Source organism: Cavia porcellus, unplaced genomic scaffold (genome assembly GCF_034190915.1).
Source record: "Cavia porcellus strain 051 isolate PalLab524CR breed Dunkin Hartley unplaced genomic scaffold, mCavPor4.1 scaffold_4, whole genome shotgun sequence".
Taxonomy (NCBI): Eukaryota; Metazoa; Chordata; class Mammalia; order Rodentia; family Caviidae; genus Cavia; species Cavia porcellus.
Genome location: NW_026947487.1, coordinates 60832118 through 60857495, shown reverse-complemented (window position 1 = coordinate 60857495; position 25378 = coordinate 60832118). Strand labels below are relative to the sequence as shown.

Here is a 25378-nt window from a genome sequence, read left to right as displayed (position 1 = left end):
GTATTGTCCTCCCCCCACCTATTTCCCTTCTCATTGGAACATTTTCTTCCTATTTCACAGTATCTATAATATATCGTAGTCCTTATTTATACTTTTGGTTTCTCACACCAGAGAAATAATGTGATATTTGAACACCTGTGCCCAGTTTATTTCACTTGAGCGTATGATCTCAAGGTGAATCTGTATACCTAGAACTGTCTCAAATTTATCCCTCTTTATGGCAGAGTAATACTCCATTGTATTTTTTTAAAGCCCACGTCTTTTCTAGCCATTCATCGATTGATGGATATTTGCTGTTTCTAAGATTTAGCTATTACAAACTGTACCATATAAACATGGGTGTGCATATGTCGCTGTGATGTGGTGCTTTTAATTCTTTTGGGAAAATACCAAGGAGGGTAATAGCTGGGTCAAATGAAATCTCGATCTTTAGTTTTTTGAGGAATCTCCACACTGATTGCCAAAGTGGTTGTGCCAGTCTGCACTCCCACCAGCAGTGGAGAAGGGTTTCTTTTTCTCCACAGCCCCACCAGCATTTGATATTAGTTGATTTCTTGATAATATCCATTCTTTCTAGAGAGAGATGGAATTTCAGTGTTGTTTTATTTTGCATTTCGTGAATGACCAGTGATGTTGAAAATTTTTTCATAATTTACTTTCCATTTCTTTTTCTTCATCTGAGAACCTACCCTCTTCTTTAAACTAGAATCTTTCAGACATAAACCCTAGCAGAGAGTATATGGAACTGAGTTACGCTGTACTCACCACTCAGGAACAACAACCAGCCAGCTTTCTTAACTTCTGTTTTAGCATTAAACTTCACTTGCAGCCTAACTACTTTTGAAGCCCTGCCTTCATGGTGGGCTGCCTTTGGCTTCTTCAGTCTACAGCCCAGTGTTCCCTGAGTGCTGCCTAGTGGAGCCCTTTGTGCCTGGCATTGGAAGCCCTCTGCAGCGCTTGGTAAGGGTGCTCTTAAGACAGGCCTCACTAGGTCTGTCCTGTCACCTCACCTTAGGGGCTGTGTCTCAGGCGGTCAGAGTGTGGGCTGTTCATATCCTCATACCCCTTGGGAGCCCTTTGTTGGCTACACTTTCCCCCTTGGGACTACAGGTGACCTCTTCTACCAGTGCAGCCTTCTTGGTTTGGAGGGGCCCAGCCTCCCAGCACTCTCCCCATGCTGATCCCCCTGTGGTGTGATAGGTAGTGTGAGGATATATCAGTATGACCTCAAAAGCTTGGATGCTCAGTGGAGAAGCACAAATAGTCATGTCTGTTAATCCTCTCCCAAATGTGAAAGCCAATAAATACTGAAGATATTCAGATCCAGTCATCCTTTCTCTTGTGTTCATCTTTTTATATTAACATGTACATCACCAGGTACTTTATAGACCCCTTTATTTCTTTTAACAAGCATGAATATAATGTTTCCAGTGAATACTGGTTCACTCACTGTTGGAAGTGCTGTACAAATGTCATTAAATTTACTGATCACAGCAATCCCGTGAGGAAATTGTCAAATTCTATGACACAGAGGAGAATACTGAGGTCCAGAGAAGTTTAATAACTTGCCTAGTACCACATAGCAAGTGACAGAGCCGGGGTTCCAGCCCCAGGCATGCAGGCAGAACTGAGGCTCCACAGTGCTTATAAAGCTGTCTGCTCCTTATAGCACCAATTTGGGTGCATGGCTATTAGGACTCAGCCTATTTTATAACTGACCCAATAATTACTATTTTTTGAGGTGCAGTTGTCGGTTGGAAGCTTCTGGGGCCTTTTCTGGGTGTTCCATGCAGGTCCATCTTTGCCATTCATTCTATGCAGGAATGAATTGAGTATCCTTATTCCAAAATGTGGTGAGCCTTCACATGATGCTACATGTGGAAAATTCCACACTGTGTAACTGTAATTACATCATCTACAGTATTGTATAGTTACCTTCATGCTACATGGGAAAGGTGTGTATGAAGCATAAATGAATTTCCTGATTGGATCTGGGCCCTATCTCCAGGATATCTCATTATGTATATGCAAATATTCCAAAATCCAAAAAGACTCAAACTCCAAAACACACCTGGCCCTGGGTATTTGGATGAGAGACCCTCTGCCCATGTGTGCTGCTGTGTCTCCCTCTGGGCTGCATTGTCTGCCAATCCAGAAGCTTCTGGCACTGGAGCCTCGAGTAGGAGCATTGTGCCAATGCACAGTCTGATAGAGCATTCAGTACCCCACCTTTTGTTCCTTCTCCCCTAAGTCCTTTTACCTCCCGAGACACAGTCCTGGGGGCTTACTGATGACTTTATGAATTAGTGGTGGCCCTGCTGTGAGTGGCCTGAAGACAACAGAGGTGGGATGGATGGAAATTAGGGCCTGGCTGACCTGACTCTATCATGAGCTATGGGACATGGACCATTGTGGCAGGAAAGTCTTTGGAGATGCCCCCTTGCCTTGCCTCTTCCTTTTGTACAGCTGGGGAAACCCATCTTCCTGGCACCTTTTTCCCATCTCAAGCTCTCATCTCTCAGTGAGGACTGAGACTCCAGAGGGCTTTGAGTTGGCCAGCCTAGGGAGACACAGAGGGCTACAGAGCAGAAGTGGGATCTTGTGGAGGTAGAGAAGGTCTGTGTCCACCTGTGTATGAGCCAGGGAGCTGACCTCAGGCTGTGGGCTTGGAAAGACCAAGGAGTCAGGCTGGAGGCTGCATTGGAGGCAGAAGAGCTCTATGGGTGGGGCCACACCGCTCAGGGGGATACTGTCTCCTCAGAACTGGAATGGCCTGGCTGTGGGTGGGCTGTGGTATGGCCTTGGTCTCCGTGTGGAAGGCCCTGTGCACCTGCCCATTTGCATTCTGGGTAGGGAATTGGCTGCCACCAAGGCCTGAGCTGGCTGAGGCCAAGGGAGACGCTGGGTTGTGTTTTGAGCGGCAGCCAGAGCTGAATGCTGGAATAGGCACCCGGCCCAGGTCCAGTCCCTACTGGCCTCAGATCAGTGAAAGCTGTCAAAGGGCCAGTGCCTTGCCACCACCAGTGCCTGGGGCTAATGGGCAAGGCAGGGCCTCCAGAGGCCACTGTGCCCAGAGCTGTGACCCTGAGAACATTAGCAGCACGTCCCAGGCCCACCAGGGATGGGCCCTCTGCTGCCTGTATCCTCCCTATTCTGTGGCTCATAGCCCCAAGGTCCCTGCTTCACATTTTGTCCTGGATGCTTTTCTCCACATGGAGCTGATACAGAGGCTCAGGAATGAGGGGAAGGAGGCTTTGCTGCCATTCTCTGTGCTGCTTCTTGTATACCGGGCACTGCTCCAGGCTGGATAGCCTTGGACCGTGGGAGAAAGCATATGGACTCTGTCATCACCAAGATAGCCAGGTTAAAGGCTAGCCATCCACAGAATGCCAGGGACTGCCACAAGGGACAGAGTAGGGACCATGCTGAGTCTGGGGTCCCAGGGGTGACCTCTCTGAGAGCAGTGTTAGAGCTGAGGCTGGGGAATGTATTGGGAAGTAGCTGGAAGGAGAGTGAGGAGTGCTGGGCAGAGAACAGTGACCAGAGGGGATGATGGATAGGATGAGGCCTTGGGGTCTTGGAGGCTGGAGATGGGTGAGATAAGCAAGGCCAGTTGTAGAGAGTGCATCCCCGACAACCGTCACTCCTGTTGTGGCCTGCTTAATGCACACTGCTGTGCTCTTGCAAGGGCCCTGGCCTGGGTGGTAACATTCTCTGGGCACTGCCATGGTTTGGGTGAGCATAAAGGCTGTTGTGTTGGAGGTTGGTCCCCAAGTGGCCTATTGGGAGGAGGGTAACCTATAAGGTTCCATGGGAGGGCCTTTGGTCGCTGGGGAATGTGTCCTCCAAGGAGCCTGTGGGACCCCAGCCCTTCCTTGTTCAGCTCTGCTCCTTGGCCACAAGGGAACAGTGGACTACACCTCATGTTTGCTGTATTGTCATCCAGCACCCTCACCAGAGGCCTGAAAGAAGTAGCTCTTTTTGATCACGGATGGGAAACTCTAAAACTAAGAGCCAAAATAAACATATTCTTTTGATAAATTGAGTCTTAGGTATTTGTTAGGGCAGTGTTAGAAGCTGACTGACGCAGAGCTCCAGACATAAGTATATCTGTGTTTTATAAGGAGACCAAGGGTCACGGAGACTTGAATGAGTTGTGCAAACCCTTGGAATGAGGACAGGAGCTGAGCCTGTCTGCCTTGAAAGCCCAGGCTTTCACTTAATCCCTCAATGCTTTCTGAGTGAAGGCCAAACCTGAGTATTCTCTGAGCGTGGACTGCACTGAGCATTGTGCTTAGGTGAAAGAGGCATACATTGACCAGACCTCATTCTGGGGCCCGTGATGAAACAAGCTTAAACTGGCTTACAAGCAGTGTCTCAGTCCTTTTTTTCATTGCTGAGGGACAATATTCAACTCTTGAAATGTAAAGGAGAGGTTTTATATGGGCTCACATTTTAGTCTAGGGTCAGCCAGCTTCAAGGCAGGCTAGCATGGCAGAGGAAAGCTACATATGGCCTGGCGGACAGGAGAGATGAAGGAGAAGCTAGTGTGGGAGATAGACCTCTCTGTGCCATGCCCCCAGTGACTGCCTCTTCTGCAGACTCCACATCCTAACAGCAAGTCAGCTATAAGCCCTCATGATTTAATCACCACTAAAAAGCCCCACCTATGAGCATACGAGGCTCTTGGGGGACATCTATTTATAAATCATAACATTTCGCCCCTGGCCTCCAAAAGACAGACATCCTTTTATGTAAAATGTGCTTAATCTATCTCTAAAAGTTGCCAAATTTCTAACAGTTTCAGTCCAAGTCCAAAGCCTTCTTTGAGATTTAAGGCAAATTCTTTGCTGTGAGGTCCTATAAAATCAAAAACAAAGTTAAACATCACTGACATACAACAACACGAGACAAATATTCACATTCCAAAAGGGAGGAATAAGAGAACAGAAGAAAATCAGACTGATTTCAGCAAGACTGAAACCCAGGAGGTAAAAAGGTAAATCTTGTAGCTCCATGTCTAGCACCCAGGTGCTAGAATTGTGGTGAGATATGAAAGCAGGCAGAAGCTCCTTACCCATAGGATTTCCACTGGGTGTAGCCCTCATGGCTTCTCTCTTGGGCTGACTTTGCTCATTGCCCATAGGTTTCTGAGCTGTCCCACATTCCTGATGTCTCCAAATGTTTGAGATCTCTGCTGGATTTTTGACTTCACTCTCACAGCTTCATATATTGCCTTCTCAGGGGCACACTGCCTAGCCTCCCAGGCCACTTTCTGAAATCTGAGGCAGAAGGTTCCCTGGTCCTACAACTCTACAACTCTTCCATTCTACATGCTTATAAAACCAGCACCATTTGGATCATGCCATGTGTCTTAGTTACTTTTTACTCATCGCCGAGACAAATTACCTGAAGCCCAAAGTTGGGAAAGGAAAGGTTTATTTCTTACAGTTTTTGGAGGTTTCAGTCCACACTCAGTTGGCTCCAAGATAGGCGGGCATGGCTGGGCCACAGTTCCTGGTGGCCACCAACAGCAAGCAGGAACCAGCTTTCAGCCAAAGCACAATGTACTACCTGGACTCCAGCAGACATTGCAGTCTTTCCCAACAGAAGCCTCCCAAGTTTCATCTTAATTGGCAGTATCTCCATCAGTACTCCGATCTTCCAGGTTCTGACCAGAGTCTCCAAAATAATACAGCACACAAAGGCTGTCTCTTTGGCCTGTCTCTCAAATATTTTCCAAATTAATTTGCAAAGCTCTTAAATTACATGGCCAGGCAACATTACAGCAATGACCCCACTCTTGGTACCAATTTCTGTTGTAGTCAGGGATTGTACAAAGAGAACAATTCAGATCAGGACATGGAGTTTATGATGTTTTTATAATGGTCACCAGAAGTTAACACCGGAAAATGCAGGAAATTTATCCACAACACCAAAGACATAGATTATTTAGTCAAGGGTCTAAACCCCACAGCACATGTCCCACATGAGTCCAGATAAAAACCCAGAGCTCAGGACAGTGCCTCCCACGAGTCCAACTGGAGTCCCAGAGCCCACAAGAAGAACTCATGCCAGTCTCTTTTACGGATCCGTGACGGGAAGACCCAAGGGTCAGCGGCGGAAGCCAGAAAGTCTATGCCAGCGGGATGAAGAAGCTGTGCTAGTGGGATGAGGGTTCTACACTGGAGCTGAGAAGTCACACTTACAACAAAGAGCAGGGCTGTCCTGAAAGGCACCAACAGCTGTCCTCAGTGACACAGAGGCCCCGAGCTCCTCCGATGACAAGCACAGTCGGGTATGTGCCAGGAAGCAGCGTAACGAGTTCATCCTGGAGACCAAGCAGCACATGTCTTCCCCTCTGGTGCCAGAAAGTGATGTGAAGACCAAAGCTTCTCTGGGAGAACCAACAGCTCAGACAGCAACCTGTAGGAGAACCCACAGTGCCTCCTTAATACCTCAACCCTCTCAATGCATGCTGATGTAATCCAGCTGGCGTTAAGTTGACCACCAGTTCTCAAACCATAACACCATGTATTCCAGCAGTTGAAGCAGTAGCTGGGCTTCCTTTTATCATAGGTGTAGAGGTCTCTTGAGTACATGGATATCTGAGCATCTTCTTAAAACAGTCTTCCACTTCTGCGATTTTGAGCCTGCAAAGGGCAGAGCTGCACTGGTTCCTCACATATCATCCACTATTTTTCCTATTGTCCTTTTGTAACATCCTTGGCTTCTTTTTAATGCTAATCTTTTAATAATCAAACTTTCCTGTGCTGTATCTTACTGGGGACTGTTTTCTCACAAAACTGAAAACTTTAAAAATCACACAGCTGTGTCATTTGCTCATAATTTTCAATGTAGACCCAGTGTAAAAGCCTCAAACAATACCCATTCATAGCTTGAATGTTGGGTCACCTTGAAATTTTCTCTGCCAGATTAGTCTGCCACCCTTAATCTCAGTCTCCTGAGAAGTCCGAAGACATGAGCAAAATGACACATTTTCTGTCAAGCCACAGGCCTGGAGACTAACTGCCATTGAAGTCCTTGTCCCCATCTGAAACCTTCTCAGCCTAATCTTTACTGTCTGCATTTCTGTGATCATTTTGGTCTTCTGAGCTCCAACCAGAATCTCCAGTCAAGCTTGGCTCACAGCCTCTTAAGATTTCTGTAGCTAACCTCGCCAAACCTTTCCAAACTCTTTGTAAACTAGTTCCGAAAGCATCAAAATCACATGACCATAGTCACAGCAAGGATCCCCTTCAGAAAGGTACTTGAACTGCACCCTAAAGGATAAGGTAGGAGCAGGGGCTGTTCCTGAAGTGAGGATAAGGTGGGGTAGAGTGGGAGAAAATGTCCATTCCCATTTGGCTGGTAGTCAGGCCTGAACCCTGACATAGAGCCTGGTGCCTCACTCAGATAGACTGGCCACACTGTGACTGTTTCCTTCTTAGATTGGACTAAGGTCCTATCTGGTTTATCCACAAGTAAGCATCCAGCCCTCCACTGGCCTGTCTACTCTTGTGGGGTCTCCACATGGGTCAAAACTTCTCCGCCTTCACAGGTAGTTCTGTGGGAAACTACCTCACAGAAGCAGAGCCTGAGTAAAGACTGAGTGTAAATGCTTTATTAAGGACACCCCTGATCAGGGGCCAGTAAGGGAGGGAGCAAGCAGGAGAAACAAAGGAAAGGAACTAAGCAAAGATGCCACTTCAGGAGAGTCTTGGCTTTATCCTGGTCCTGAGGGGGAGCTCTGGAGTGTAAGTTAGGCCTCAAGTTTGTCGAGACTTCAATGCCTGGGCTTTTGGTCTTCTGCTCTGGACTCAGGGTCACCTATCTGGGAGTAGGGTAGGATGGTGATACTTTCAGTTCTCTGAACTTGAGACCAAGCCTTAGGGCAGGTAGCTGGGGAAGGCTTATAGATGAGTGCTGGGGTGGGAGGAGGCTGTATACACTGAAATGGGGGACCTCACATGTGTGCCTGCAATTCTCTGGGGGAGTGGCCTGGTGAGATGGGGGAATATCACATGCTCTGAACACTGAGATTTTCGTGCCAGTGATCTACAAAAGTGTGAGAACCCCTGTATGTAGGATTCAGGGACCCTTGTTAGGCAGTATTCCCCAGAGAACATGGACTGAATTGCTTGGATATGGAACCTTGCTTTTGGGCCTGTTGACTCTGCACCTGATTCTGGCAAGGGAGGAACTGGGGGCTCTGCTCACTGAGGACTGATTTTTGCTGGCCTTTTGCTGCCGGCCTCAGGTCTTTTGGATTCTGATCATGACTGTGCCACTCTTTGATTTTGTGGGACTATCCATTTTTTATTCATTTATTCATTTGTTTATTTTTGTGGTACTGGGGATTGAATCAAGTTTTTTACACTGAGCTACATCCCCTTCTTTTTTAACTTAAATTTTGAGACAGGGTGTTGCTAACTTGCTAAGCTGAGTTCAAACTTCTAGTCCTTCTGCTTCAGTCTCTTAGAGTATAAGCTCTGCTGGAATTATAGGCCATTTCTTCATTTTCCCCTTCTGGAATCTCTGAGGTTGTTCTGCTGCTTTGTGGCATTTTTCTGGAGTGGTCAGTGAGGAGCATCCTCGGGAGTTGGGGGCTCTCATAGATAAGAACCTTTGATGCAGGGCAGACTCCCATAAGCCTGTGATCTGGATGCTATGTGAGCCTTCTACTAAGAAAAGACTCTCTTATCTCCATGCCTGGAGTTCCCCCTGACAGCCTGACCTGAGATTTCTAAGGAAGATTTGGTCACTCCTGATCTACCATGTTCTTGCTCCCCCACTCCCTTGTATCCTTAGCCTCCCATCTGTAAAAGAGGGTAATAGCTGGCTCATTGGTTGGGTTGTTGGATGAGGTACAGGGAAGTTGTGTTTTGTTGCTGCCACAAGTATCCCTGCCCTGCCCATGAGCAGCCTCAGACCCTCCGTACTGGCATCTCCCAGACTTCCCGCATGTATCTCTCAGGGAACCACTCAAGACAACATGGACCCCCGATTTGGATCACCAACCAGAATGTAGAGACAGGGAGCTCCTTCTGAATCCCCAGTACTTTTTTCCCCTATGCTTTCTGGTTGCCTGAGAATAGAAACAGTGAAGTTTAGTGTGTAGTGGTGGCCAGAGTGGAGGAGAGAGTTGCTGCCCCCTCCCCCATGGCTCCCAGTGACAGCCTGGTAGACTTGCTCATCTGGCCTCCTGCCATTTCTGAAATTGAAGCTTTGTCTACATGACCACAAAACAAGATCTTATAGTCCCCTGGCTTCCTATATATGTCAGTCAGGAGCCATGAGAAACAGGCAGGTTTCTGGTGAGGATCTCGTGTGGTCCATAAGCATGGTGAAGCCATGGGAAAACAGGCATGTGAGCACACTGAAGTGCCTCCACCTCCCCTCACAACCATTTCCCTGTAAAGCTGCAGGACTCACCATACTGCAGGTGGTACAGCCCTGCTCACAGACTGTATGTGGGCCTTTCTAGAATTAATCTAGGGGCTGATATCTGTGTGTGTTAGTGAGCTTTCTTCCAAGGGCCTTGCTTGATTCTTGGATGGTGGAGTTAATTTTGCACATTAATGGAAAATGAGCAGATACTATCTTAGTTACTTTTCTCATTGCTGAGACAAGATACCTGACACCCAAAGTTTAAGGGGGAAAGATTTATTTAGCTCACAGTTTGTAGAATCACCTGGCTCAAAGGCAGGGTAGTTTGGCAGAGGGGCATCACAGAGCAGAAAACAGTTTATGGCAAGCAGAAGGAAGAAAAAGCAACAAGGGTCAGCTGCAGCTCTTTCTATCCCTTATATTTTATCCAGGCTACTTATGGCAGGGTAGCACTCATACCCTTAATCCTTGTGCTCTTGAGCCTAGCATTGTACCATGAAATTGATCCCAGCATCACACACTAGATCTAACTACTTCTGAAAAAGCCCCACTTTTGAGGGCATAAGGCTTTCAAGGGGACATTTAGACACAAATCATAACATTTCACTCCTGCACCCCCAAGACATATGCACAGTCCTTTACGCAAGGGCATTTAATCCATACAACAGTTGCAACATTACTGAAAAGTCTAAGTCCAAAGTCTCCTCTGAGATTTAAGGCAAACTCATCTGTGAACCCCTGTACAAATAAAAAGAAAGTTAAACACTTCCAACATTCAGTGGCATAAGATAGATATTTCCATTCCAAAGGTTACATACAGGGTAACCCAATCCCAAGGAATAGCTTCTGTAGATTGCTATCATTCTGGAACACGGTGCTCTAGGGCTCTCTTCAAAACAGTCTTTCACCCTTCCTTGGGGCTGTAAAGGGTGGATTCCTGCTGGTTTTTGTGATATCATCAGGTCTTTTCTTCTGATGTCCTCTTCTCAGATTCTTGGATTTTTCTTGGTAGTATTTTCAGCAAGCAATTTCTCCTCTGTTTTGTCTTTGCAGGCTGCAACTTTGCTTGACCTTACTTTCTAGATAACTCATAACGTTTTGAATCATTCTACTGGGCTCTTTGCTCTTGGCTTTTAACATAAATCTGGCTAAAAGTCCATCCTCCAACAGTAGCCACGCCACTACCGCAACATTAGACAGCCTTGAAATTTCTTCTCTAAGATTAGCCTACCGCCTTTAATTTTAGTCTTAGGCAAAGTCTGTGGACATAACCAAAATGCAGAAAAATTGTCTGCCAAGGTATAACACACATCATCTGGAGTACACCAGCGAGTGCTATTTCCAGCAGAAACTTCCCAAGCTGGGTCTTTACTTGCAGGATTTCTATCAGCCTTCTGGTCTCCTCAACACAGATCACAATCTCCCATCAAGAATAAACTAAGGGGGCTGGGGATTTAGTACAGTGGCATAAGCACCTGCCTTGCAAGCAAGTGGTCATGAGTTTGATCCCTGGTACCGATAAAAAGTTTAAAAAAAAAAAAAAGAATAAACTAAGGTGTTCCAGCTGTACTTTTTCAGTCAGCATCTCTAAACCTTTCAAACTGTTTTCACAAGTCAGCATCAAAGGTTTCTAAACCACATGATCAGGTATAATCCTAGCAATGAAACAAAATACCTGAACCTCAAAGTTAAAGGGGAAAAGGTTTATTTAGCCCACAGTTTGTAGAGTTTTCAGTCTATAACTGGCTGGTTCCAAGAAACGTGGCTTGACAGAAATTTAAGTTCATGGCAGGCAGAAGGTAGCAAGGGAAACAAGGGATGATCACAGCTCTTTCTAGCCCTTATCTCTTATCTAGGCTACTTAGGGCAAGGTAACACTCACATACTTAATCCTAGTGCCCTTAAATCTAGCGTTGCACTATAAATCAATTTCAGTGTCACACTCTAGATCTAGCCATCTCTGAAAAAGCTCCACCTATGATTGCATGAGGCTTGGGGGGGAGTGTAAAAGATATGTTGGAATCCAGCACCACACATAACCTCTGGGGGCATTCTGGTGCTCATCTGTCTCTGCAGACACTCGTCTCTGACCTCAGTGCCTGGCGATATAGGTGGATAATTTTAGCAGATGTAATAGTGTTCTCTGTGCTCTTTGGCAACTGCTTTTTTCCTTTCAGGATCATTTAGGGAAAGTTTTTATAAGTTAGTCATCACAGAGCTGTCATGGGTTGTTTAGCACATGCTTGCTGGGCCTTTGACACATGGGATGTCATATGTCCCATCACATGCCCCTGAGTAAAACAAGGTAGGTAAGAGGGGAGAAAGTGTGGGGATGAGGGGGCTGAAGTTTTATCATTTTTTTCTTGGTACCCCAGATTGAACTCAGCCTCATGCTTGCCAGGCAGGTGCTGTATTGCTGACCTAAATCTCCAGCTGGAGGTTATAATTTTAAATAGAGATTTGGTGTAACATCATCCTGGTGACAAGATGATGGTGACCAAAAACCTCAATGAGGAGGGGAGAGGAATTCTCCTGGAAAAGAGCTTTCCAGGCAGTGGGAACAGTAGGCACCAAGGCCCTGAGGTGATCATGCGCCAAACATGAAAAACAGCAAGAAGGCGTGTGGAAAAAGGACAGAAGGTGAGGTCAAGGAGGTGGTGGGATAGATTAGGGGGCAGATTGGGACGTTGGTAGAAACTTGGATGATAAGGTAGGGCTGGGACGAGGGTCAAGCCGGTGCTGCAGTTTGGATCTTGACTGTCCCAAGAGACCCATGCATTGAAGGCTTGGTCCCCAGGCTGTGGTGCTATCAAGAAGCGGTAGGACTTAGGAGGTAGGACCTAGTGGGAGGACGTTAGGTTATGGGGAAACCTGCCCTAGAAGGTGACAGTGGGACCTGACCTCTTCCTCTTTCTTGCTTCCTGGCTACCGTGAGGTGTACAGGTCTCCTCCACCATGTGGGCTTATTATCAGGTACCATTCTGTCACAGGCCCAAAGAACAGAGATAAGTACCTAGAAACTATGAACCAAAATAAACCTTTCTTCCTTTTAATTGTTTATCTCAGATGTGTTGTCGCAGAGAAAAAAAGTGTAGGGCACAGGTAGTGATTATCAGTTGTCATCCCCCTGGTATGAGAGGTCTAGAGCATGTGATAGAAGAGGCATAGAGGAGGAGGAGGGGATCAGAATGTACACAGGTGGATGGAACGTAAATTGGCAGAAAAGCATCAGGTGGCTCTGGCTGTCTGCCTGAGTACTGGGGAGCAGGGAACTGCATGCTGGAGACAGCTGGGGGAGACAGTTCCTGGTTCCCATGCCCAAGTGTCGTATGTCCTATGAAAAGTGTTCTGTAGTTCTCTCAGGTGGAGTCTGCCTATTTTATTTATTCACACAGCAGGAACAGGCCCTTCACCGTCCCCACCAGCTCTCCCACCTGGCAGCACTGTGGACCCTGGGAGCCCTCGCTGCCCTGCCAGGCCCTTTAACTCTTTTTGCTTCTGTCCCAGCCACCCTCTGTGTGATGCTCTGCACCCCTGTGTGGCAGGCATCAGGGATCATTGCCCACATTTGACAGATGTGGAGCTGAGGCTTATGAGTGTACTCTTCAGCCACATTTTGGAATGAACTGGGACTACCGGGAGCCACCTTTGATGCTATGCAATTTGAGTAGATGGGATGGTTGGAGGAGGCACATGCCTTTACTACAGTGAAGGGCAGAGGGCTCTCCAGGGTACACAGGATACAGGTAGCCTGGGAGAAGAATGCGGCAGGCAGGAGGATGGAGGGACCAGAGCTGAAAGGGGGCTGGATAGGTATACCCAAAGGGAATCCACTGTGGGGTGGTTTCTCCAGAGTACTTTAAGACGGCGCAGGTAGGCTATGTGTGTGTGTGTATGTGTGTGTGTGTGTGTGTGTGTGTGTGTGTGTGTATGCATGCACATGTATTCTGTGTACGAGTGTTTGTGTATACATTTGTATATGCCCATGTGTGTGTGTACGGACAGCAGGAGGTTCCTAAGGTCAGCCCAGACTACTGTTCTCTTATTTTCTCCAGAAAATGGGGCTGCTGGGAGGGATGAATGGAAAAGACCTTAGAGCCTCTGTTTGTTTAAATTAGGAAAAACAAGAAGACCCGACCCCTGGCTCCTGAGGTGGGGAAGGTGGAATTCCGAGCTGCCTTGGATCTCAGCCCCCCACAGGCTTCTGGCTGGGCTGGCTACCAAACCAAGCTGCAGCGCACAGGCTTTCCCACAGCGAAGTGGCCCTGTAGGCTGCAGAGGCACCATGCATTGGCTGTGTGTCATAAGCAGCCTGGCGCCTGGCCACCCTGCTCAGTGGGGGACACATGTTGGACCCTGGCAATCAGCAGCTGCTGGCAGAAACCCCAACTGTGTGGCGGTCAGGGAACCCACAGCCACTCACCTATCTGTTGCCAGCTGTAGGCCGGGTGGCTGGGCCGGTCAGTGAGTGGGGCTGGGTCAGGACGTGGAGACTCAGGCAGGTACAGGCTGCTAGCCAGAGACAGGGCTACGTGAGGCCTTTTGGGGTAGTTGAGGCAGTACTGGGCTTGGCTTTGCTCCGCCTTCTGATCCCTGAAGATGCCGGGAGCAGGGAAGAGGGAAGGTGGAGATGTAGTGACAGATCCAGCCCAGAGGAAGCAGGGCCAGCCTGGGCCATGCTATGAGCTGCGTGTGTGTGCAGGACTCACTGCTCTTCACTGCAGCTTTATCAGCAGAGTGGTCACTTCTCTGCTCAGCTGAGGAAACTGAGACACAGACCAGTGGAATTATCCATAGATGTCACACAATAAAGTAGGAGAGCCAAGGCTCAGGTCAGCTCAGCTCATGAATTAGTTCCCCTCTCCAAGCCTCAGTTTTCCTGCAGCTTAGGTTGGGGTAGCTACAATTGATGCCCTGAAAGTGCAAGCAGAACATTTGGCTGGTATTGCCCTCACAGGATACCCCGAAATCCTTTGCTCGGGGTCCACTGGTCCCCACACCCCAGCAAATCATCGGATCCTGGTTCCCACTGGAGCGGTGCCCTTGAATGCTAGTGAGGAGGAAGATATGACCAGAATAGCAGTAGAGTTCCCAATCTGTGCTTTGGACAGTCTGCCCTGCACCGGGCACCTTCTAAGGCTCTGTGATGCCCACAGTTTGAGACAAGGGACCGTTCTGGGTCATGCCAAGATTTAGGATTTCCTGTTTATTTTGGCCTCTTTTTTTTTTCTTTTTTTCTCCATGTTTGGAAATCACATTTCAAAAATTTGAGCCAAGGCTGAGCATGGTGATACATGCCTATAATCCCAGCATTCTCACAGGCCGAGGCAAAAGGATCACAAGTTAGAGCCCAACCTGGAGAATTTAATGAGACTGCCTAAAATAATAATGATAATAAGTTTTTAATTTTTTTTAAGGCTGGGCTATAGTTTAGTGCAGAGGCCCTGGATTCAATCCCTAGTCCTCAAAAAACAAAAACAAAAACAAAATAGGAGTCTTCAAGGAGGGCCTGCAGCCAGAAGGAAAGTATATGGGGCCTGACTTGGTCTCTCCCGTCTCTCTCACACTAGAACCAGTCTGACCACTTGGGTGGCATAGGACTCCGACTTCAGGCTCTGTATAGCTTGTAGTGTCCAAAGCCTGGTCCATGTTCCTCTGGGGGTTGGAACTTGAGGTCCAAATGGTAGACATCTTGTATTTTGATGATTCCTTATTGTGTAATACAAATTAAATATTTTTAAAAACCAAAATAAATATAACCAGGATCATACTCCTTACTTCACCGACCTTATTGCTTATGGCAAGATGGGGATGGGGTAGGAGTTTCAAAACCAATTGAAAGAGAAGCATTAGGCGTTCACCTGGCCCAGTGAGACCTGACTATGGAGGAAACTGTGATAGTGATTTACGGGGGCCTGCAGCTTGCTGGGGTGAAAGCCTGGGAAGAAGATCACTGACTCTTGCTGCCTGTGCCTGGCTCATTCCAGAGGTGGCAAACCTATCTCTGGGTCGACTGTCTGTACCCAGTGGGGTGTAGGACCTCAGGTTTTGGAGTCAGACTCCCGGGTCCAGTGTCCTTCCCCCAAGCCCTGCCATCCACTCTGTGCTGAATGTCTACCTTCCCATCGTCAGACTCTCGTGCCCAGGAAGATGCTTGCACTGGAGTCCTGTGACATGGAGAGCTGAGACTGAAAGGTGCAGAGAGGCGCCCATTAATTGCATCACAAGCAGATAAAAATAGTCAAGGGAGCAATGCAAGGAATTTTAATCGCTGCCGCACATCTCTGGAGTCTGGAAGGCTGCTCTTCTCAGGCCCCGGCACAAGGCCAGCCCTGCATGCACAGCTGGGAGCTGCCAACCTCCCCCACAGCTTGCTCTGCACTTAAGAGTTGGGCAGGCCAGAGTGACATGTGGAGGCAACACTGCAAGGGGAGCTCCAACCTTCCTTCTAGGTGTGGCGGGGAGTCTTGGACTCTGGTTGTAGGAGCCTATGGCTTGATTCTGGGTGCTGTAAGGTTAGAGCTCTAACTTGCAAATAACAAAAGCTCAGCCTAAATTGTCATAGGACCAAGGATGATTGCACAGTATTTGTAACCTTGTGTTATGGTTTATGTCTGAGTTGCCCCCCAAAGCCTCATGCAGTCTAGAGATGGCTGAATTTAGCATTTGTGATTGGTTCGTTGGCTAACCCTGGGATTGGCAGTGTGAGTGCTGTGTCCGCCCAGGGGCAGAACGGGCATATAGTATAAAGGAGGGAAGGAGCCATGCTCTTCCCTCTTGTCCTTTTGCTCTTGTCATTTGTGGCCACCATGAACGGCTGCCTTTCAGCCACACCACCCTGCCTTAGAGCCAGCTCTCCCAAAACTGTAAGCTAAATAAATACTTCCTTGCTTCACTTTGGGCATCAGGTATTTTGTCTCAACAACGAGAGAAAAGTAACCAAGACACCATGCCATCAGATAGGCAGGTGACAGTGGGCCTGGCTCCAACAGATATTGTCCAGTGTCTTCTAGGTGTAGAGAGCTCTTCCAGAGTGACACTGGCCAGTCTCCACCCAAGGCTGCTGTCTCCTTCTACCTCTGTGGCTATGCAGACTTCCATCTAGTAGAACAAGCCCGCCACAGAGGAAACTGGTGCTGAGTTGGTGTTCAGCCCTGGCTTCAGAGAGGACACCAACTACCAATTTCTGTAGGGGGACTCTAGAAGCAGGGGAAGAAGAATCCCTCTGGCCTGGCTGGGTAGGCAGAGCCAGAGGCCACCCCAAGAGACCTGTGGCCACGCAGACTTGGGTGTCCTTGGCAAGTGGCCCAGGGCTCTTTTCCATACTTTCCCTCACTTTAGTTGTTGTTCTTTGGCTGTGATGATGTTTTCAGGGAGAAGCAAGTGTCCCTGTCCCTGTTCCTGTTCCTGTCCCTGTCTCTATTCCTGTCCCTGTCCCTGTTCCTGTCCCTGTCCCTGAGGAGGCATTCCAAGCCCCTGTCACTGGAGCTCTGTTCTCTTCCCTGGCCCTGTGGGATGATGGCTTTGCATCAATGGCCTGCATGGTGCACATGGTTGGAGGGGTTGGCTGTTCCTCAGTACCCTGGGCCTGCTATGTTCACAGGTGGGCTCTGGAGCCAGAGAAAGCCTGGGATGAGGAGGGGAAGCCATGTGGATCCTGATACTAGAACCGTAAAACTGACAATCCAGACAGTGGGCAACCCAAGCTTCTCCTTCTTTCATATCCCAAGTGTCACCCCAGTGAAAGCACGTGCCCTACTGATAGGCTGGAGGATAGGAATCTCGGAAGGACTGACAGACTGTGAGCATTATTGTGACCTTCTCTGCCACTTTACAGCTGAGACCCACCACTTCATCTCCTGGCTCATCCTCAGTTCTTCCCTTTGTAAAGCAAGGATTGGTTAATTTGGGGTGGAATTACCCAAGTAACAGGTGAATATACAGTTGGCTCCATATCTGTGGATTCTTTATCCACAGATCAACCAACTGCAGAGGAAAAATTTGTGAAGACAAAATAGTTTTAGTGAACACATACAGATTTTTTCCTTGTTAACATTCCAAAGCAATTCAGTGTAGTAACTATTTACATGGCATTACATTGTATATGGCATTATAAGCAATCTAGACACGATTAAAATCCTGCAGGTGATGTGCATAGGTTCTATGCAAATACTATGCCATTGTGTATTAAGGGATGGGACATGTTTAGAATTTGGTATGTACAGGATGCTCGGGAAGCAATCCCTCGTGGATACCCAGGGAAAACTATGCTTATCTGTCCCACACTACAGCAGTTCTGATAAGCCTGATGTTCCATATCCATCTACTTTGACCTCTGCTTTTTTGTTCTCCTTCCCTTTCTTGGATGCCACATACAGTGCCCTCACTATACACCGTGGGTGCAGTTTCCTAGGTGGACAGGTAGCATCACATTCTGCACCTGCTGTCTTGCTCATCCTGTGGCATGGTGTTCTGTGTGGCAGGACAGGCAGGTCTACCTTGTTCATCTGGACACTGTGACGTGCTCCACCATGGAGGTCTAGCACAGTGTCTGTTGATGGCCTTCAGGCCCACTCTTGACTGTTGGTTAATAGGAAATATGTGGCTTTCAGTGACACTGACCTTGAATGTGCCTCTTGACAACACATATGTGAGTACAATCCCAGGGCAGACACTGAGAGGGTCAATTGCTGAGCATTTAGTGACTATGAGAATGAATTGTGAGAATGTTCCTGTGCATATGTCAGAGTTGAATGCTGTAGAAGGAAGACAGAAGCCAGTGATTATTGCTCCCCAGCTGTACCAGATGCCCTCCTGAGCATTTTGTCCGCATCTTGACCCTTCTTTGCCATCTCAACCCCTATTTTACAAAAAAGAAAATAAGGACCAGAGAAGTTAAATGTTTGCTGCCAAAAGGTGTGAGACCCCCAGCCAGGACTACCCAGGTGCTGGAAATGGAGTAGCCTTATCCTCCCTGCAAATTAGGGGACAGAAGGAAGGCAAGAGCTTGCTCTCAGCAAGGCCCCAGCAAGGCTGCATCTGCACAGGGTGCTGGAAAGAGTGTTCCAAGCATCTTTTGGGGCAGGCCCAGGGCAGGCTCACTGATCTAAGGGGTATTGGGCAGCCTGGGTTCTAAGCAGCCCTTCTCTTCCCAGAGTATTCCAGCCCCATGCATTCTTGGACTCCGGAAGTTATCCCGTATTCTGTAGGTACCAGAAGTTTGCTTTGAAACCCCATGGTACCAACATCTGTTAGTTCTTAGGGAACAAAGACTGACAGAGGCCTGCTGGGGCTGTGGGGTGGGGAGATACTGAGTGCAGGAGTGCAAAGATTCAAAGACACAAAGGAAAACCCTAACCAGGTGCTGGCCCATGCCCCAAGGTCTGCTTTGATGTGATTTCCCATCCGTGCTCTTATAAAACATTGTGCCGTATGATCCTGGGCTCAAGGACAGTGCTGGCCACTCACCCAGGGTCCAAAGGAGCTGACTTTTGCTCCAGGGACCCAGCATGGTTGTCCCAGGCCAGCAAAGAGGCAAATTATGTGACCTGAGAAGCCACCAAGCTAGGACCCTGGGCAGGGACTCTGGGAATCTAGGGAGGTCTCTAATCAGAACTTGGAGCACAGCCTGAAGCTGACCATCCTGGAGGAGGCCCGGGACCTCGGGGCCACAATAACAGCTGAGTAGAAAGAGAAGTAATGTAGGTTGTTCACTGCACATCAGTCCTTATACTCAGGTTCTTTTTAAGTGCAGTGGTAAAGGATGCAAGCTCTAGTACTGGCACACACTAGCTGTGTGACCTTGGGCAGGTCTCTTAACCTCTCTGTTCCTCAGTTTTCTCATCTAGAAGTGGGCATAATGACAGTGACTAAGTGACAAAGTGATTACTCTAAGAATTAAATACTAAGCACTAAAAACAGGGCACTGAAGAGGCTGAGAGTGAGTTGTTAGGTGTCTGTCTGCAAGGGCAGTCTGTCCACTTGGCCCAGACATGATCTGTAGCCATTTGATAATGAACAGGAACCACTGAGCTGCTGAGCACGCATGGGGCGAGGTGCAGGTTGAGTGTGTGCCATACAGTGGCTCCCTAATCCTGATAGCCACCCTGCAGTGGCAGCTCTTGGCCCTGTCTGCAAATGCGGGGCTGCGGTGTCCTGGAGGTGAAGTCTCTCCTCAGGTGACGTGCTTGGAGAGTATTTGAATGGAAGTCTGCCTGACTGGTTCCCTGGGCCCTGTGAGCTCCTTATTCTGCAATTCTGTGTGCCCAGCCCCAGAGCACCTGCTGTCCTGCAGGGTGATGCTGAGGGCCTGCCACCTGACGGAGCCTGCAGGCTGCCAGTGAGAACCAGGTGCCTAAACCACATGGAGGGGGTGGGGGGTGGGTTCTGAGTCTAAAGGACAGATGTGTATTTAGCCTTTGACTTATGGTTGCTGCTCAGGAAATAACCACATGTTGAGCTCAGACCTGTTTTACACTTGGATCAAGTGACCCAAACTGTGAGGATCACAGACTCAGGGCCATTCACCTCAGTGTAGATGACTTTGGTATACTTGAGTGTGTATGGCTGTCAGCCCTGGCACCAGCAAGTACTCACGGCCTATGACAGAGCAGGGTACAGATAGCAGTAAGAAGCTAACCCTAGGTTTTTCCAGAGCCATCATTACAGTGATGATGGTGGATGTGTGGCACACATGTAGGTAGCAGTGTAAGGACCTATTGGCTTTTTAAAATTTTAAGACAGGGTCTCTTTATGTAGTCCGGGCAGTACCTGAACTCACTATGTGGCCCAGACTGGGCTTGAACACAAGGCAGTCTTCCTGCCTCTGCCTCTGGGATCACAGACAGGTGTGTGCCACCAGGCCTAGCCCATTGGCTGTCATGTTGGGGTGACATTTGGAGTTTTAAAATCCCAAATGTGCCCATAAAAAGACTCAGGACTCAAGAGACCTGGGGTATTAGTGGCCTTGCCGAATGCACTCAGGGTAGTGCCAAGGTCAGTGCTGCCCTCTGGGCAGAGGCCCTCACCACAAAGGGTTTGTGTGCTCCCAAAGACAGTGGCTGCTCCTCCAGGAAGCGTGCCCACCAGCCTCTCAAGGGAACATACAGCCGCCTTCTGCTTTTCTGTCATGAAAGGCTGGCTTTAATTGGCTGCTGGGGCGTATCTGCCATCTGAGGATGCCACCTGTGTGTCTCTTTCCTGTCAGAGTCTCCCAGCTCCCCTGTCAACTCTGACTCTGTTAACACAAACAGCCAGTTTACAAGCCCAGGAAATGTTCAGTGATTAGAAAAATTGGTGGAGGAGAGAGAAGCCTGTTTTGAAATAAATGGGACACCAGGAGCTGGATGGACACATTTTACATATATCTAACGGACGGTGATGCTCTAGAGGACGGGAAAGAAGAAAGAATAGCAGAGACCAGTCCTCGTTTGCAGAACATGAATTGTTGGTCTTTAAAACAGAAAAGGAGGAAGCAAGCAGCTTTCTTCCAGCTGTGGCCAGCAGTGCCATCAGCTGTGCACCACACTGTCTCTCTGTGGTCATCAAGACAGGCCTGGTTTTTCTTTGAGCATCTGAGTGGCAGGGATTTTTTCCTTCAAGGAGAAGCTGTTTTCTTTTTCTTTTTTCTTTTCACAAAGAGAAGATGGTGACAGCTGCTGTATTTGGACTTTCTATTGCCTGTCATCTTGGGTGCTCTGGAAGCACCATGCTACGATAAGATGAGGAATGAGGTGGTATAATCCCCCAAGCCTTATCTATCTCCAAAAGAGCAGTATTTACTAAAGTGGCTTCCTTAGAACATGACTCTCACATGATGCTTTTGGAAAAAGAAAACCCCATGGTCTACTAGGTTTGGAGAAGATAACAAACACCTGCACATGGAGATTCAGTGTTTAGAACCATTGCAAAGGCCCTGAGAAGTCCTACAGTGAGGCACTTTAACTTTTGTCTAAAGGAATCTTCTTTGATCACAGAGGTGTTCTTGGAAGAAACCAGTAAACACAGAAGCTAATCTGACAGGCCATAGGTAGGAGTGGGTCAGATGGATGTGACCTTAGTCTTGACATCTCCCATATTTCCCAGTCTTTGGAGCACTGAGGTGCCCCTGGCCAATCTGATGACACCAAAGTGCATCTTTCCAGCTGGCCAAGAGGAACCCTGCAGTGCCAGTGTGACATGGGACATCTTCAGCTCACTGGTGGGAGCAAGCAAGGCTTGCAAGGGGCGAGGCTTAGTAACTGGAAAATATATGGGCCAGCAGGACAAGAAGTAGGAGGGTAGACCAGCCCCAACCAGAGTCTACAGGGACTGGGATGCTTGTAGAGGCTTTAGGGTCTGGCAGAAGGCATTGGGGCTACTGTACAACAAATCAGGACCCATGGGCTTCTTGCAGCCCTTCCAGGCAATGTGCCAGGTCCTTGGTAGAGGAAGAATGATCCAGACTAAGGGGTCTTCTTGGGGAGGCTTGCTGGTCTTGTGCAATTAGGTTGGCTCAGTGAGATAGATCTTGTCTGAAACTTCTGAAGTTGGGAGAAGCTTCCTTTCAGAGGGAGAAGCGTGGCTCTGGGTGGAATTTTAGGGCAGACTACAGTCTTAAAAAATGCTACTTCCTGGAAATCATCCATAGTAAACCAATCCTGTGCACAGGGTCCCACCTCACTGATCTGGTTCCCATCAGAAGACTCAGAAAAGGCCCCCACCATCAACTGTCATATTTGGGTGAGCTCCTGCCTGTTCCCACTGTTCTGTAATGACCCTGCTTTGTTTTCCTAGGAGCTCGTGGGCGAGGTTTTCAGAGAAGAGCCAAGTGAGGAGGAAGAGGACTTCCGGCTAGAAGGTACTTGGGATCCTTGGCTCCATTTCCCATTCACTGGGGGCGGGGAGGGCATCTGGCTGCCTGTGTGCACTGCAGTCCCCAGGAGGTCTGCGACCCTCACAGTGTGGCAGGTGGTGGAGGAGGAGGGAATGTGGCTTTTCTCAGGGTCAACTTAGCCTGTCCGTGGTGGGACATTGGAGTCAGAGGCAGCTTCCTCCAGGGTTAAAACAGTAACATAATGGCTGTTTCCCCAGGTTCCCGGGTTTATCATCCCTGGTGCCGATGCATGCATATACATGTACACATCTATGTATGCACCCCTGCTCCCAGCCAGCCTCAGTCTCTTTGCACAGGGAGCTTCTGCCTGTCCTGTGGAGCCCTGGCCACTGGGGTGCTGATGTGACTTTAGGCACACCACTGCTCCTTCCAGGCCTCAGTCTCCACTTAGTAGAATAGGAATGAGGTCTGTGTGGCCCCAAGTTTGGCTCAGGTATGTTTGTGGAGAGCATTGGCACCTGTTCTGTGTGGTGTCACAGAATAGAAGCAGTCATGGGCAACCTGGGAGGGTCACGGGAGGCAGCTGGCTACAGAGCTGGGGACTAGCCTGGGGCCAGGGTGCAGGGGTCCCTAAGGCATCTGGCTGTGGGCCTTCAGCAGAGAGGCCTGGATGCTGTCTAAGGGCACCTGGGCTATCTGAGGGCTGTGGCCACATCAACCCTGAGGGTTGACATACACTCTCTGTGGCTCTGCCCTAGGGTTACTGAATACTCAGTGTGTTGGAATAAGTGCCCAGGTGACTGCATGTAAGTCACATCTGAAGGTGTTTTGTCATAAAAGATCCACTTAGCTGCCCAGAAGCTGGAGGGATGGTAGGGACCCAGGTGCCACTGAATGTGCCTGCCTGTGGCCCTGGCCCCTTGTACTCAGAGGTGTGATGGCTTTGAACCCCATCGTTCCTTGGGCTCCAAGGCCTTCGATGTCATCCTCCTCTCTCCATGGAGACATGCTGGGAATTAGCATGCTGTAGGATTTCGGCCATGAGGATTAAAGTGACCCCAGACTCTGATTACAGGGCCTTCAGCACCCATTCCATTTATCTACTCATTTTCTCATTCTAAGATGCCAACCTTGTTCTCTTGTCTTCTATGTGTATCTGATGCCTACTCACTATTAATGCATCCATCTCCTAATCCAAGGCCCACTCAGCCAACACTTGCATCCATCCATCCTCTTGCTCTGCCCATTTCCCCTCATCCTTCTATTCATTGCCCATTCTTTTGTCTCCTTTTTTGTCATGTATCTCTCAGCCAGCTTGACCTCATATATCACCCAGCACCCTCAGCCCATTCTCCACCTCTGTCCTTCCTGTGTCTATTCATCATCTACCGATTCATCCCCTTCCCCTCCATCCACTTAATAAGCTTCCACTTACCCTTCTAGGACAGTGAGGGTGAACTTTTTAGAGACCTAGTGCCCAAACCTGCAACCCAAAACCAAGTTATTTATCACAAAGCGCTAACACTGTGATGAAACCTGGATATTGAGTTCTGAATACTGTTTTACTTTAGAAACAACCACCATTATCAGGTGCTTGGCTGCTGGGGTGACTTGGCTTGGGTGCTGACGGAGAGGCAGTGCCTGTGGTTCACCTCCACTGTTCTAGGATCCCTCCATTTGTCTTTCTGTCTGTTCAGTATTTGTTGGGTCCCTAGATAGAACCAAAACCGGTACTGAGGGGATGTCTCCCTCTTGTAGGAGGGACTGACTCAGGGGCAGCATTTACAAATACTGGCTAGTGGGTGGGGGTAAATGCAAGGTGCTCGAGTGTCCCAGCTGCTCTTAGCCATGTGTGTGAAGTTGGTAGCTCTTGGCCTGACTCAGAGGTCCATCAGCTGCATGTGGGCCTTTATTGGCAACCTAAATGCCTTACTGGCTACTGTTGGTGTCCAGGCATGGTAGTGCCATTACCCATGAAGGGGTTGTGTGTCACCAACCTGCCTCAGTTGCCTGATTAGAGTTTAGGCTACGTTATTGGTGGTCAAACTTTTTAGTCTCTCTTCAAACAAAAGATTGCACAGGCGCACAAAATGTAAAATAGTTAAAACAGATTTCAGGGAGATGCATACAGCATGAAGTCATTATGTAAAACCAAAGGCCCCAGAAAATCCTGGATTTTTAATACACGTATGTGTATTAATCTATGGACAGCAGCCAAGAAGACAATAACAGTAGCTACTTGTGGTCACAGGAGGGAACTAAAATCTGAAAGGGTGGTTAAAGCAGGCTATAGTATCACTGTAGTGAATGTTTCAACTTTTATGAGAATGTAGCCCGGTGTCCATGAAATGAAAGACTAATGACAGGATTTAAATGTGGAGACAAAGCAGTAACAATGAGGCTGCTCTGGTTTGAGCAGGTGGGCACCTGGACCTGTCCAGCCACTTGGTCCCTGAGACTTTGGATGGACCATAGTCCCAGGGGTTGCCCATGGTTCTCTGCCTCCTTTAGTGCGGTGGCCCGAGGTCATCCATGCTGCGACCAGGATGTAGTGAATGTCATGGCACTGCACAGCTGGGGCTAGTGTGGCTGTGGGTGTCCCTCGGTGCTGTTGGCCAACGGAGAACAAGCTAAGTCCTGAATGTCTTCTTTGTCTTCCTGTTGGCCAAGTTCATTGCCTCTTGGCGGGCTGGAGAGCAGTTTAAAGAGAGAAAAAAGGCCATCTGAGGCACAGAGATAAAAAGAAATCTTTTAACCACCCTAGGAGAGGGTGGCTCTAGCTCCTGCGTTGTTATGGAAAGCCGGCCCTAATCCATATCCATCCATCTCCCTTCCCCCAGCTGCCTTAACTGGCCAGCTGGGAGCTCCAGCCAGCAAGGGGAGATTAAAGCAGGCTTGGTACAGGGTTGGAGCTGTGAGTGCCTTTTGAACTCAGGGAAGAACAAAGTAAACATCAAAATTTCCAAACTCTGAGAGCTGCAGGGTGTGGCAGGGTGGGGAGGCAAGGCTCGCATAGGCTAAAGGGAGTGAGATGCTCCTGCTGACCCAGCGGTCTGGGACAGGAGCAGGGTCACCCGCCACTCACCTTCAGCACCTACCTGGCTTCACGCCTTCATTCTGGACAAGATGCCAGGTGGTGGCAGCTCATGGCTTGTACCTAAGGTGGGAGCTAGT

General features: G+C 48.5%; 1 protein-coding gene across 2 annotated transcripts in view; it reads left to right on the top strand.

Annotated features, from left to right (window-relative positions):
• Nkd1 (NKD inhibitor of WNT signaling pathway 1) overlaps positions 1–25378 on the top strand; it is an 88540-nt gene that overhangs the window by 35482 nt on the left and 27680 nt on the right. For both annotated transcript variants that reach the window (XM_063247139.1, XM_063247140.1), the window contains one exon: positions 22165–22228. In XM_063247139.1, coding sequence (XP_063103209.1) covers positions 22165–22228 — 64 coding nt within the window. The remainder of the gene's footprint in view (positions 1–22164; positions 22229–25378) is intronic.